This window comes from Salarias fasciatus, chromosome 20 (assembly GCF_902148845.1).
Source record: "Salarias fasciatus chromosome 20, fSalaFa1.1, whole genome shotgun sequence".
Taxonomy (NCBI): domain Eukaryota; kingdom Metazoa; phylum Chordata; class Actinopteri; order Blenniiformes; family Blenniidae; genus Salarias; species Salarias fasciatus.
This window is the reverse complement of record NC_043764.1, coordinates 25,729,225-25,742,533: the sequence shown is the minus strand read 5'-3', so window position 1 is coordinate 25,742,533 and position 13,309 is coordinate 25,729,225. Positions and strand designations below refer to the sequence as shown.

The window sequence follows — 13,309 nt, the reverse complement described above, 5'->3', positions numbered from 1 at the left end:
CAAGTCCCGAGCTGCAGAGAGGCAACATGTGCACGTGGGCTGTCCCGGATCCGTCCGGCTCGTGTGCAGAGTGGAGAATCGCTTGGCGCGCTCGTTCCACCCTGTTTCTATACGCCGCACGAGCCAGCCGCGTGTCTCATCCTCACCTCGTGAGGCGGGAGTTAATAGGTTCATGGCGGTTTGGGGGTGAATCATTGCAAAGCGGCAGAGAGTTGGTTGTCCGTGCGGGGACGGGCAAAGGAGAAAATAATGAATACTTAACACGGAGAGGGCAGCAGAAAGTCAGGTTAAAGTTTTATTAACTGCACCACGCAACAAGATACAAACACACATGACTGGGTTTAACAAAGATTTCATCAAAATACCTTTAATTACATACAGATTGTTGCTTTCATTTGTGAAGGAAAAAAAAGAAGAAATCAAAGAGAATTCAGCACTTAAATACATAACCTGACAGCTCCAAACACTGCTTTGACTGCGAGTCTTTACTCGTGTATGTTTCTTTGCAATGAAACATTCCGGAAGTCTTCAAGAAGCGATCTTGTGGACTGCTACTGTGATGGTCCCGTGACTCCTCACCAGGATGTTTCTGCAGGGAAAAAGAAGGCAAAAACACACCTGATGAAACAGACAGCACACCTGGAAGAGTAACGTTTAAGACTGTTTTTAAGGCATCTTTGACTCATACATAGTGTCCACGTCCAAGATTCATTTTAATTTTTTATTGTGATTTCACTTTTTTCAGAAAATCCAAACCTCTAATTATATTAGTTTCATCTTGAATAGATTTTACCACAGTTTAAAAGAATATTCGTGCATTTTAATACAGAACTCAGAAATGTTCAGTCTAACTGACGCAGCACAGGTGATTCCACCTGCAGGACACCTCTGCGCTGCTGCTGCTGCTGCTGCATTGTTGTAAAACTTGGAGCGCCTCACTTGATACTTTCTTTCAAAATCTTGCGGCATCTCCACATCGCCCCCTGCAGTCTGCCTCGGACCCTCCTGCTCTAATTTTAGGCCTCTCCTGTTTCACTGTCACAACTCCAGAAAGCATCTTTTCTTTCTTCCTTTTGGCTTCCAGCCGCAGATGTCGTGCGGTTCCTCGCCAGCAGTGCTGGAATGCAGACACACAGCAATCTGCTCGGTGTGAACCTGAACCCAGCTGCCTTTTGCAGACACATTAAGTAAGAGGTGCTCAATCCTATTCCTGGAGAGCCCCTGCCCGACTTCTTTGAACTCTCTCCCTGAATCTAATGGCTCTCTCTTCAGTAATGAGCCTGTCAGAGCACTCAGGTGAGCTGAAGCAGGGAGGGAGAGAGCTGAAGCGTGCAGGACCGGGGTCCAACCATCAGATCAGCTCGGCTCACCCTACCCGTGTCAAGTGGCTGACGGGGGGGAATTTCTCGCCTGGACATTCCAGGTAAAAGCCGACAGCTTCCTCAGAAGCTTCTGGAGCCTGGAGCAGCTCCTGTATAAGCTGTCATACCTTTGAATGTCCTGAATGCTACATTTCATTATCCACTTTTAGAAGCGTAACGTCAGATGTGACACTGACCCACGCTGCCTGTTGTGTGTGTCAATCAGCTTTGTGGGCTGTCGCATATTGATATTCTTCTCCTTCATTATTCCCATGGGACCTGAAGGAGAAGCAGCAGAAGCTCCAACTGGCTCCTGTCTGCAGTTTAGTTTTTTTTTTTTTTTTTTCATATTGACAGCTTTGCCGAAGAACTGGGTGTTTTGATAAATAGGATGAAGACGGTGTCGTGAAGTGTGATCGGTGATCAAAGGTTTCCTGTGACCTCTTGACTTTGAACTGTTGTGTTAGTCTTTCTGTGTCAACTTCTTGACATACACTGATTATTGAGACTTTAAGTTACACAGACCAGAGTCCTGTAGATGGCAGCAGAGCTACAAAGCAAACCTCTCAGCGATGACCTTGAGCATTCGGAGGTGCAAACTATTGACATGTTATCTTTGATCTTGGATTCATTTCAGCCGTTCACTGTAGAGTTATTGATCTCCTCACATATTAATCAAAACCTCACAGATATCTCTCAAATCCACTGAGAGGAGAGGAACAGTAAGAGAGATGCAAGTCAGTCAAGCAAAAAAGAAGCAGCCAGCGCTCACCCTGACTCCGACTCCAGACACACTGTCGGGCTGTCTGTGGGGTCTCTGGTGAGAGCCGCAGCTTGTTTGGCCAAAACGGACACAACGCCGCCGTGTTCATCAGACAAGGACCCCCGGCCTGCACAGAAAACACAACACTGAAGACACACTGGAAATACGGAGGATTAAACCTTGTTATTGTGTATCTAGTGAAGGTAATTTAAATGTGTCAATCTCTTTGTCTCATTGGGAAATTCAAGCTGTTTACCTGCAAAGGTAATACATTTAATATCTGAGTGGAGGATGAATCTTAGTCAAGGCAAGATGAGTATGATAATTTATTATTTTTTCTGGTTTGCTACATGTTTGGAGCTTCTTTTTTTAATGATGGATGATGGTTGGACTGAGCTCAAACGTGTCCAGCACTGCACATGTTGCCAAACAGTAAAAGCTATTGTATAAGGTTAAGTTTGTTGATGACAGGAATAACCGTATTACTAACAAAAGGAAGTTGACTCAGGCCATCCCGGACCATTTTCTATTGAAGGTGCTATAAATTAAGACTACTGGGAGACTTACACTCAGCTACTTTCCTTTCTCACTATTCGGTGTCACTAATATCTGTGTCTCCTCAAAGTCTATGCTTGCTCTCTCTAGGATCTTTGACAGAGGAACTGGAAGTTCAAGGTCTGAGTCTCCTGCCCCCTTCTGTCTGCAGCAAGTGGATTTATATCTGTCTCATCATTTTCTCTCTTTCTGTCCACTAATTCCAACTGGAACAGCAGCAAGTCTCCAACTCTGAGTCTGATTGTATAAAAATTCTCCGTCTCTGAGTCTGGCTCTGCAGGTTTCTTCCTGTTTAGGGAGTTTTTCCTTTCCACCACCTCCTCTGATTGCTCAAGTGGAATTGTTCAGTTTTTCCTCTGTAAAATTGTCTTGAAATGACTTTGTTGTATTTAGTGATATATAAATAAAGTTCGATTGAACTGATTCTGTGCTACTGTGGTTCTGAAGACATTTTGGGGCGTTATTTTAGGAAAACACTTTCTCACAGTAATGCCCCTTCACAGATAATTGTTTCATTTGTTCAGTAAAATATAAATCCGATTTTCTCTGGGGTCTCATTGCCGTTTAGACAAACTAAGGGGTGAAATAGCAAGTTAATCAAGGTACTGACGATATTTCTGACCCCTGAACGGCAGGTTTTTCCAGACTGACACTCATTAAAAACCAGTTTGCTAGGAATAACTTGCAGATGAGTTTCCTTACAGCCCAGGTTGTGTCCTTGTTGATCCGTGCAGAGCACTCCCACCACCGCCGGATTCTTCATGCTGCCACAAACACACAAAAGTCGTGTTTAAAAGCACGAAATCAACACAAACAACTCGGTAACAGTTTCTCTTCAACCTACGTGTCATCGAGATGTTGTTCCAGGGTCGACTCCATCGTTAAACTCCGAAAAAAGAGAGAAAATTAAAGTTTGTGTGAGGATCTGTTTGTTGTTGTCGTCCGCGTCCTCGGCGCTTTCGGGTATGTCAGCTGACTGTCACGTGCTACGGATCCCAGAGAGGGCCAAACGGTGAAAAGCGCGATTTAACTCTTCGAGACAGAACGAATGATGGAGAGGTAGAGAGATGGAGATGGATTGCAGGAGTAAACCTGAGATGTATTTAGATTCGAGACCATTAAAATGTTTACAGAACAAAAGTAAGATTTGAAGTTGATTGAAACACAGGCAGCCTGAGCACTGAAGCTCAGGTGTAATGTACTCTCCACCCTCCTCAATCACTTTATTAGAGGAAAAGCAAAATCTTTTAAGCAATCACGGATAAGACAAGTTTCCATTTCAATAACCACAAAAGAGCTAAAATTATTCAGCAGAAGGACCATTGAACCTCTTTATGTGTTCCTCACCAATGCCTTTTGTCCCTTCCTCCACATAAAGAAAAGATATGAACAGTCTGAATTTATTGTCTCTTGTAGCATTTTGTTGATGGATTTTGCAAAATGTTCTCTTCAAAAGTTACCCTGAGGCCTCTGGACTCAACTTGCTGCATGATTTCTGCTGCCTGCTCCAACACTGTGAGGCTTCACTGCTCCTGCTGACAGGGCAGAAATGGGTGAACGTAATTATGTGGCCTCTGCATCGGAGGAATCCATCACCTGCACAGCAGCGGGGTAATGTGCTGCTGACTAACCCATGGGCTGCCGTCTCTCCCCCTCCTCTCCCTCTAATTCTTCTACCTTTGCCTCTCCTCTTTTCTCAGTCATATTTCTCCTCTCACAGCTTAAATCACAGCCTCTCCACCCGTGCTGACAGCCAGCTGCTCATCACTGTCCGAGCGTGCACGTAGGCAAACAGATGCATGCAGAATGATTTATAAGCTCCACGTGACATCCTCCCCCCATGTCCCACACTGTCACGCTTATGCATAGAACGTGCAAATAATTTTCACTGTTATGCAAAGAGAAGTTTGCATGAATTCTGGGTCTTATTATTTGTTTTATAGAGTCACTTTACAGCACCAATAAATCTGCAGATGAGCTGAATCCCAAATAGAGACATGGGAGTCACTGTATCACCACCCGTCATACCGTGTAATGGTTGCTATAATTCAGAGAAACAAGGCCCATTATTCCTGTTCTGGTGTCCAGTAAATGACATTATTGCCTAACAAGCAATCTCAGTGAGGAGTAGTGAAAAGTCAACATCAAATTAGTTTTAACTCGTTTCAAGAAGGGAAATAATTTTGCTTCCAAGAGTTACATTTTAATACAGAATATTCCCACAGACCAGGTTGTGACTGACATGTTGGGTTAAATCTGAGGGTATTTAGGGATGTTGAATTGAAGTTGATGACAGCCGATGGCATCATGGCTCACAGACCTCATAATAATTAATGAGGAGCATCATTTGGCTGTGCGAAGGCCAGACCGTGAGTCAGCCCAGGGTGATTTCACTAAATGCATTACATGGCTATGATTTTCATTTGTTTTGTCTTGTGGCTGCTTTGGAATGACCAGTAACTGAGTAACTGTCATGGCGCCGGAGCCCTTTTCTCCCGGAGAGGCGTCAGATTTCTGTGACTTCATGTGAATATCATCACTTCTTCATGTTTTCCTGACTTTGAATTTCTTGAGTCATGGAAACTATGAAAAGCCGTTTTACGGAGACATAAAATCAAACCCTGGCTGATGGACAGAGGTCTAAATTTAGAGAGGACCACGGCGAGCATCCATCAGCCGTCATCTGAGTGACTGTGATGACGAAGCTTCTGGTTTCAGACTTGTGGAGGGAGGGGAGGGGATGCTGGGAGGAGGGGGGGGGGGGGGGGGGGTCGCAGGTGAATAAAGAGAGAGTGAGAGAGAGTGGAAGAGAGAGAGAGAGAGACTCCCCCCTCTCCGCCTGCTGAGGACTCGGGGATCATCCAGTGAGAGTTGACAGTTGTTGTGTTGAAGCTGTTCGGAGAGTCCAGTTCTCCTGTTGCTGCCATGAGCTGCAGGGTGATGCTGCTGTCCTTCCTGCTGATGTCTCTGAGCCTGACGAGAGGAGCGGTGATCACCGGGGTGAGTGTCCCGTCCATCTGACAAAACTCTGCGTTTTCTCTTTAGATTCTTTATTCTGGAGAAACTTCATGAAGACTCATAATTATTTTAATATAAATATGAAAACACAGACTACTTGCAATGACTATCATGATTCAAAAGTAATCAAATTGTTTTATGAATGATCGCTCAGCTTTATACTGTGAAAGATGTGACTGACGACAGTCACACTGCATTTAAGAAACAGTAATTCTCATGTATAGTAGTGTAATGTAATACAATACAACAGACTAGACTGTAAAAAAAACTGTCAATATTTTAAAGCTTTTGTGTTTTTGTCTAAGAAATAATTTCCTAATTAAAAAAAAAACACAATTGTTCTCACATATAGACTGCGTATGTTGTTCTTAATGATTTTGTAGAAATCTAATTACTAAAGACCAACAGGGGACCACATCCATCTCCGCCTCACATCCACTGGACAGTCCAGAGGAAATTATCTCAGTCCCCTGATTGGTGTTGCTTCATAAATAGATTAGAAAACTGACAGGTAATAAATAAAAGTTCATTCACTGGAGGCGTGTTTGGGAATATCTCTGCTTGAAATAACAGAAAAGAATAATTTTGTACAGAATTCTTTGATCATTTTCAATTTTCTGATTTTCCTCCCTGTGTGTACATGCAACATGTCGTCCCTCTGTGTCCCGCAGGCCTGTGAGCGAGATGCGCAGTGTGGTTTCGGTCTCTGCTGTGCCGTCAGCTTATGGCTGAGGGGTCTGAGGATGTGCGTCCCCAGAGGGGTGGAAGGGGACGAATGTCACCCCTTCAGCCACAAGGTGAGCGGCGCTGCCATCACACACACTCACACGCTCAGTCTTACTATTTCAGATTGTTTTCAAGGCGCTGGGAGGTTTTTCAAACGTTTTGCTGATAACTGCAGAAGCTATTGATCTGGAGGCGACCGGAGCCGTGCATCTCTTATCCAGACAAGGCAACAATTAGTTCTGCCAACATCACATCCATCTCTGGAATTCAGGCATTTAAAGAGGCGCGGTGCAGGACCTGCAGCTCTGCTCCCTGATGACTGATTTAAAGTGTCAGAAACAACACTCTCCCTTGTTTTCTCACACTCTCAGGTGCCCTATCTGGGGAAGAGGCAGCACCACACTTGCCCCTGTTTGCCCCATCTGGTGTGCACCAGATACGCCGACAGCAAGTATCGATGTACTGACGACTTCAAAAACCTGGACTTTTAACAAACCCCGGCTCTTCGGATGAAGCGGAGCACAGCAGAGAGCAGAACGGAGGCCGGAACAGGAGGAGGATCAAAATCATCTGACTGACTGTTGTTCTCATTTGTGTACTCTATGCACTAAAATACACACAAATATTCTAATCTACACGACGACAAGCACGTTAAAATACATGCTGAGACAGTGTCATTTGCTCATGAGTGCCACAGTAGACCTGAGGCGTTTTAATGGGGAACATTTCAATAATCTGTATTATTTCATGATCTTTTTGAGTTAATGTTTCTGGAGAAATGTACCAGGAAGATTGTCAATAAACTTATAGAATCATTGCGGTGTGGTTCTCTGTGGAGTTATGTTGCTTTGTCAAACACGAGGTTTCGTTTAATTTCTGAGTCTGTGACTTTATGCAGCGTGTTTGACTTCTGCAGATTTAGAAGTTATTTAGTGGATTTTTTTCGGTCCATTATTTTTAGAAGATCCAGCCTCTGCAAGAGCAACCAGAATAAGACAGATTGTGTTCAACTCACATGTTTTGGTCTTTGTGTTGGTGTCTGTCCTGATTCTTTTAAAGCAGAATATTCATCAACAATTAATTTAAAAATAACAGTAAATCACCAATATCAACATTGGATTTGATAAAGAATCTGAAGAGAATCTTTTAAAGAATTTTAAAGAATCTTTTTGCTATTCTGTTGAATTGTATAATGTTAATATGAAGTGTTAAGACACAAAAAAAAAACATCATACCTTTCCAAAGACAGGTATAAGGTTTCCACATCAGTGCTGGAAAAAAAAAAACAAAAAAAACAGGTTGACACTTAAAATGCTCCTTCTGACCTATAATTCACTTTATTAACCAACTAAGTTTTTGTATCAACCATTTCTTCAGTCGAATGATGTGTCAGATAAAAAGAGTGAAATCACATTTTAAAGGACGAACCTGTGAAAAGGCGTTCTAATCAGGTTTGTGCCACAAATTTAATGAGCAAAAAACAAAATGAGCTGCTGTTACAGTGGAATTAATCGCCAAATGTATTAACTGGCACCATTTTGGGTGACTGTGAAAGGTTTTTATTGTTCAGCTGAGAAGACTTCCTGTTTCACCTCATCCCACCATTCATAACTGCAGCTAATACTTGATAATCAACTTATGTAGGAAGACATTTGAATACACAAACTTAGTTTACTGCAGCTGGACTGTGTGACTGGAAATTAACTCTGAGTCCTGCAATCACCCATCAGGAGACTCATCCAGTCATCAGTGTCAAACATCAGGAAACAGCCTCAATCCAGAGAGCAAGCTGGACAAGTTTCAAAGAAAACACTGAATTTTGAGACAAACTGATGAAGAGTAGCAGATAGAACACAGAAAACTGAGATCCGAGCTGAAATATCAGAGATGCTACCATGAAATATGACTACCTCACTCACTACTATTAAACTATCCTCAAGGATAGTCTTGCCTGTCTGTCTAAAGGTCAAAACTGAAAGACAAAAAAAAGAAGCAAAAAACTGATAAACAAAGTGAAAAGAAGAGGAAAAACACGACCAAGGTTTTGGTCATTTTTCAGATTGGTAATGAGACCAGCAAGATCAAACTGTGTTATTTCTTCTCTGCAGCGTGGAGCTTTTTCTTTATCTACAGAAAGATGCGCAAAAAATGAATTTATGGAGAGCAGCTGAGCATGAATAAAACCCTCTAACTGAAGCAGTACAACAGACTGTATGAGCTGAAGCCCCACCATGTGTGTCGATGACACACGTCACTCTGAAATATCTCCAGCTTAAATACTGGAGACCTCTAGAAGTTTCCATGAAACACTCTGTTAACCATAAGATGACAGAGAACTGTGTGATTAATCAATGCAGCCCACGTCAGTCCTCCACTTTCTAATGGAGCGAACCATCTTTTTCCAGGCAGCCAATGTCAAGATTTCCAACGACACTGGACCGAAAAGAAAAGTTTGTTTGGACTTCACTGAGGCGTCTCTGTGGTCTGTGACTGACAGTTGTCCTGTAGGAGGGTGGAGGAGGGAGGGCAGCGTGACGGAGGCCAACCAGTGTGTGGCATTAGTCTCAGACTGAGGAGGTCCTGGTTTGGTCTTCAGGTCTTTGAGCCCATCAAACTCTACAGAAATCTGTGTGTGACTTTAAATCAGTGTTGCTGTACATTTGCTATGTTCTTTTGTTTTCCACAGTCAGTGTGCACGGTGCAGAGAGGTGGTCTGTGTTGTTTGTGGGATTTTTCAAATCATTTTCGTGTTTGCACAGCAATAATTCAGGAAGGTTCAAAACAATGCAGTTTCCATGTTCTTGTAATAAAGCCACACACACACATGCACACAGAGAACAATATTAACACTAACAATGACGACTGCACGGGCTTTGAAGTCGGATTACCATTGTGGGCGACTCTTAACTCTAAAACTAAGTTCCAGGAGAAAAGAAAACATTGTTCTTATCGGCCACCTCCTGAGCATGTGCACGTGGCGTGCATGTGCAGTAGCAGCGTTTCTACACAGAGTCAGAGTGTTTTCATAAAGTTCCACTTTGGAAAAGGTGTGGTTTCCATGGGTCTCAGCTGTTATCACGTAAACGAACAGTCAAAACGAAACAAAAGTTTTAATGTTTTCACAAGAAACCTTTTAGTTCTGGATCCTTCAGACACTCAATGTGCACAAGAGGTGGAGAGCAGAACTGCTTGCAGATTTAAGGTGCATTAATAAGTCTGATTGTAGTTCACCTTCTGCTGCTTCCTTGAGTCAATGTTGAATTGTGGACGGACTGCGCTGGAGCTGATGGTTAATGACAGACTCTGGCAGCTCCGTCACTGCTGGACCACTCAGACGCATCAACTGTAATTGCACGGTTGGAACCCAAACTGAGCAGTGCGGAGATGTGAGTCATATCGTCATGCTATACCATCTGACATAAGTTTCTGAATCCAGTGTCAACAAACATTTATTACTCTGACGTCAAAACTCTGGAATAAAAATAATTAAGTAGGATTCGGTCGGACGCTTCTGCTGGAAACCTGTGAAATACCAATAAATAAACCTCTGGCTGTGTTGGTCTGCAGCGACGTCGCGCTCAGGCCTTCACGGTCCTGCAGCTGCCTGCGTCTGCGAGGGCGGCTCGACCCGGACCGCCGCCCGCTTCATCAGGGAACGCTCCCAGCGCCACACCGAAGATCTGACAAAACAAGTCTTTCTTCTGCGGCTCGAGCTCTTCACAGCTTTTGATTCTGGGAGATGTCTTCATCGAGGGTGAGGCTCGGAGCATCGTCCAGGTCAAATCGAGCACCAAGTGGAAAACAGAGATGTGTTGATGTTGTTGTTTCTTTTGCATTCAACAGATTTATTATTTATTAAAGTGCGAGTCAGTTTTGCTGACACATTAACATCGGGACAAGAAGTAGTTTTTTTGCTTCGTACTGAAATGTCAGAGGAATAAGAATCAGTCGGCTCATTCATTCATTCACTCCTGAGAGAAACTCGACCTTTAACAAAGGACATAAGATGGAACTCCTGCAGCTTTTTGTGTGGAGGAAGAACAGACGGCGAGGAGAATACTGAGCGGCTCTCACAATGATGGCTCAGCTTGTCAAGATGGAACCGATAAGGAGAAACTTCGGTTTGACAAAAGACAATCTGACAACACGGCCAGCGAGATTACCAATGAAGTCTCCAAACTTCACCGTGACAGAGTTCATTTCTCTAAAATCAACATTGTTTCCATCAATAATCTTTACAGTCAGAACAATTTAAATCTTCCTAGAGGTATTTCAATATTGCACTCTCATAAAAACAGGGAGGGGGAAGGTATACGTCAATCAAAATAAAACTGTCAACTCAGATATTCAGTCGAGCTCACAGACGTCAAACAACCAAGAAAACTGTAAGAATATCAAACAAAACAGTGATTTTCAAACAAATTTCTGAAGAGAAGCAGACACAACATAACACTGAGACCTGAGCCTCTTGGTGCCATGAACGATAACAAACCAACGTCAGGCCCCATTTACACAACAACGTTTCAAGTGAAAACACAACATTTTTGAGTTTTACTCTCAGAGAACTTTCATGAACAAGGGCAACAGTTTGAAAACGATGTCCGTCTACACGGAGATGGCAGAAATGTTGAAAATGATGCAGCTTTCATGTCTGGCCCCTAGTAGGTGCCATAGTTTGTTTTTGTGTTGAAATCACAACAAAAGATGCAGAGAACAATACCGACTGTCAGCCCTAAAACTACTACAAACATCTCAGGAGAACATGGACCGGGGCTCGAGACACTCTGGAGGCAAGCGTTGCTGCTGTCCGGATCTTCGTGCAGTAGCAGCGTTTCCACTGTCTACGTGAAGACAGCCTTCAAGCTTTTTCAAAAAGTGTCATTTTCAACCCCAACATGCAACAAAAGTTTTGAGTTTTCAGCTTAAATAGCTGGCTTGTAAACAGGGTCTAAGTCTCAAAGCAATGCTGTCAGGATGGGTTTGCTAATACATGCAGAACACGAAAATCAGAAGCGAATTAAGAGTTTTCTGTACATTTCACTGCGTTTTGCATCATTAAACCATTTAAACTACAAAAATAATTGATGCTACATCTGTCATCATGCAGCTGCATTTCCTCTTGTGGAACATCAGATCATGAAAGAGTTGCTAAACCAGACGTCACTGGTGTACTGCCAGGGTGGAGTACTCCACTGTCCCATCATGCTCTGCTCCCGGCGCTCCTGCAGCTCCTCTGTGCATCGTCAGGTTTGCATAGAGCTGGTCCGGCTTCTCGTGAGCCCTGAAGTCCACGGTGGTGTAGACGATGCCGCCGAGATCCTGAGGCTGAGGGACACACGCACACACACACACACACACACACACACACACACACACACACACGCGGTCACAATGCAGTGGAGGAAGTCTGAAGCGTCAAGGCGCCTCCAGTGAACCTGACCGTGAGTCACAGGCGCCGCATCTTCCTTATTTTCTACCTACCGGAGCTTCCCGTTTCACTGACTCACACAGAATTTCACCATACTGGTCTATAGAGGAAAACAGCACAACGTTAACACTGCTTTCAAAAAAACCTGGCAGACGATCAGATCTTCGTGACTATCCGTTTCAGGAAACTGCTTACCCGACCGATGTTTGGCTCTGAGTCTGTAGCAAACAACACCGATCACAGAAGTGACGGAAATCATCACTGCAATGGACACAATGACAACTAGAGGTAGACCGAAGCTCCAGGAAACCCTGGAGAAGACACAGAGCGAGGGTTAAACAGAGAGTCCTCCGTGTCAGAACGAGCCGTCGTACAGGAAGCGAGCGAATACCCGGCGGTTCCACTGTGGTCCTGAGCCAGAGCGGGCCCGGTGACGTCTGTGGGGGCCGAGGAGCTGGAGGGAGCGGTGATGGCTTCTGTCAGGGGGGGCTGAGGCTGGCTGTGGTGGCGTGACACTTCTGCAAAGTACAAGAATGTCAAAACACAATGCTTCAATAGAGAAATCATCAACCACTGTGATATGAAATGTGAACCACAGGATACTTACCGAGCACCTCAACATAGAAGTCTCTGTAGATGTGGCTCTGGATCCCCAGCACGGCACATCTGTAATAGCCTCCGTCAACAAACCGAACGTTTGATATTTTAAACTCGACCCAGCCGTCCCTCTCGGTTTTCGTCACCCTCCCTCTCAGGAGGTCGCACGTGAATCCGGCGCTGTCCAGCAGCTTGTAGCAGCCGCCCGGGTACAGCTTGCAGCAGGACTTGTTGTGGTTGTTATAAAAGGAAGGGAAGGGGAGTCTCAGCAGGATCTGTTGGTACTCTTCAATCCTCTGCTGCCCTCCGGAAAAACACACGTCTGGAAAACAAACATTTGTGGTCAGAGGCTCTCCCACACGCGCTGGAAACAGAAAACTGCAGGGAGACGAGTAAATTTCACCTCCTTACCTGATAAAAGAATGAAGACGAGGAAAGACTTCATCTTTGGTGCGGTGCTCTCAAAGTCTCAGCACTTTTAATTTTACAGTTTTACACTTTGAAGGATTGGAGGCTCCTCCTCAGAGGAGAGAAGAGGAAGTGGAGTACTTATCAGCCGGAGGGAAAGACGTGTTCCTCTTGAGGCCGCCATGGCGCCTTGCTCACAGATCTAACATAATTTAACCTTTAAGCAGTTCTGTGGGGTTGAGGTCTGGACTCCGTGTAGGCCACTTTGCTATAATATAATATAATCAGAGTTGATTGTGAATTAAATCCTCCCACTGGACCTTTTGCACAGGTGGCTCCTCAGAGCGATGCATTCGTTCACTGTGTGGAGAAACAGTCTGCATGATGAGGCACTCGAATTTATACACCTGTGGCCATGGAAGTGATTGGAACAGCCTGGATTTAATGACTTGA

The 13,309-nt window shown here is 44.2% G+C and overlaps 3 protein-coding genes across 3 annotated transcripts; 1 reads left to right on the top strand and 2 right to left on the bottom strand.

Moving 5' to 3' along the window:
* Positions 1–272: 272 nt before the first annotated feature.
* Positions 273–3,691, bottom strand: lamtor5 (late endosomal/lysosomal adaptor, MAPK and MTOR activator 5). The gene is made up of 4 exons (XM_030118707.1): positions 3,524–3,691; positions 3,382–3,443; positions 2,134–2,251; positions 273–589 (listed from the first exon to the last, which is right to left on the bottom strand). Exons 1-4 carry the CDS (start codon positions 3,556–3,558, stop codon positions 529–531), a joined length of 276 nt encoding a protein of 91 aa, XP_029974567.1. The 5' UTR covers positions 3,559–3,691; the 3' UTR covers positions 273–528.
* Positions 3,692–5,534: 1,843 nt separating this feature from the next.
* prok1 (prokineticin 1) lies at positions 5,535–6,914 on the top strand. The gene is made up of 3 exons (XM_030119328.1): positions 5,535–5,679; positions 6,369–6,494; positions 6,795–6,914. Exons 1-3 carry the CDS (start codon positions 5,605–5,607, stop codon positions 6,912–6,914), a joined length of 321 nt encoding a protein of 106 aa, XP_029975188.1. The 5' UTR covers positions 5,535–5,604.
* Positions 6,915–10,319: 3,405 nt separating this feature from the next.
* LOC115408428 (uncharacterized) lies at positions 10,320–12,936 on the bottom strand. The gene is made up of 6 exons (XM_030119184.1): positions 12,860–12,936; positions 12,459–12,770; positions 12,243–12,369; positions 12,047–12,162; positions 11,905–11,951; positions 10,320–11,748 (listed from the first exon to the last, which is right to left on the bottom strand). Exons 1-6 carry the CDS (start codon positions 12,891–12,893, stop codon positions 11,584–11,586), a joined length of 801 nt encoding a protein of 266 aa, XP_029975044.1. The 5' UTR covers positions 12,894–12,936; the 3' UTR covers positions 10,320–11,583.
* Between the last annotated feature and the right edge of the window lie 373 nt (positions 12,937–13,309).

Bases quoted from the DNA above. Each gene is read 5' to 3' on its own strand.
- lamtor5 (XM_030118707.1), bottom strand. From the start codon at position 3,558: ATGGAGTCGACCCTGGAACAACATCTCGATGACAC. The intron at 2,252-3,381 runs GTAAGGAAACTC...TTTTCTGTGCAG, and splicing joins ACAAGGACACAACCTGGGCT to GCCGGGGGTCCTTGTCTGAT. The intron at 590-2,133 runs GTGAGCGCTGGC...TTTTCCCTGCAG, and splicing joins TGTCTGGAGTCGGAGTCAGG to AAACATCCTGGTGAGGAGTC.
- prok1 (XM_030119328.1), top strand. From the start codon at position 5,605: ATGAGCTGCAGGGTGATGCTGCTGTCCTTCCTGCTGATGTCTCTGAGC. The intron at 5,680-6,368 runs GTGAGTGTCCCG...TGTGTCCCGCAG, and splicing joins GAGGAGCGGTGATCACCGGG to GCCTGTGAGCGAGATGCGCA. The intron at 6,495-6,794 runs GTGAGCGGCGCT...TCACACTCTCAG, and splicing joins GTCACCCCTTCAGCCACAAG to GTGCCCTATCTGGGGAAGAG.
- LOC115408428 (XM_030119184.1), bottom strand. From the start codon at position 12,893: ATGAAGTCTTTCCTCGTCTTCATTCTTTTATCAG. The intron at 12,771-12,859 runs GTAAGGAGGTGA...TTTGTTTTCCAG, and splicing joins CGTCTTCATTCTTTTATCAG to ACGTGTGTTTTTCCGGAGGG. The intron at 11,749-11,904 runs GTAGGTAGAAAA...TGTGTCCCTCAG, and splicing joins CAGTGAAACGGGAAGCTCCG to CCTCAGGATCTCGGCGGCAT.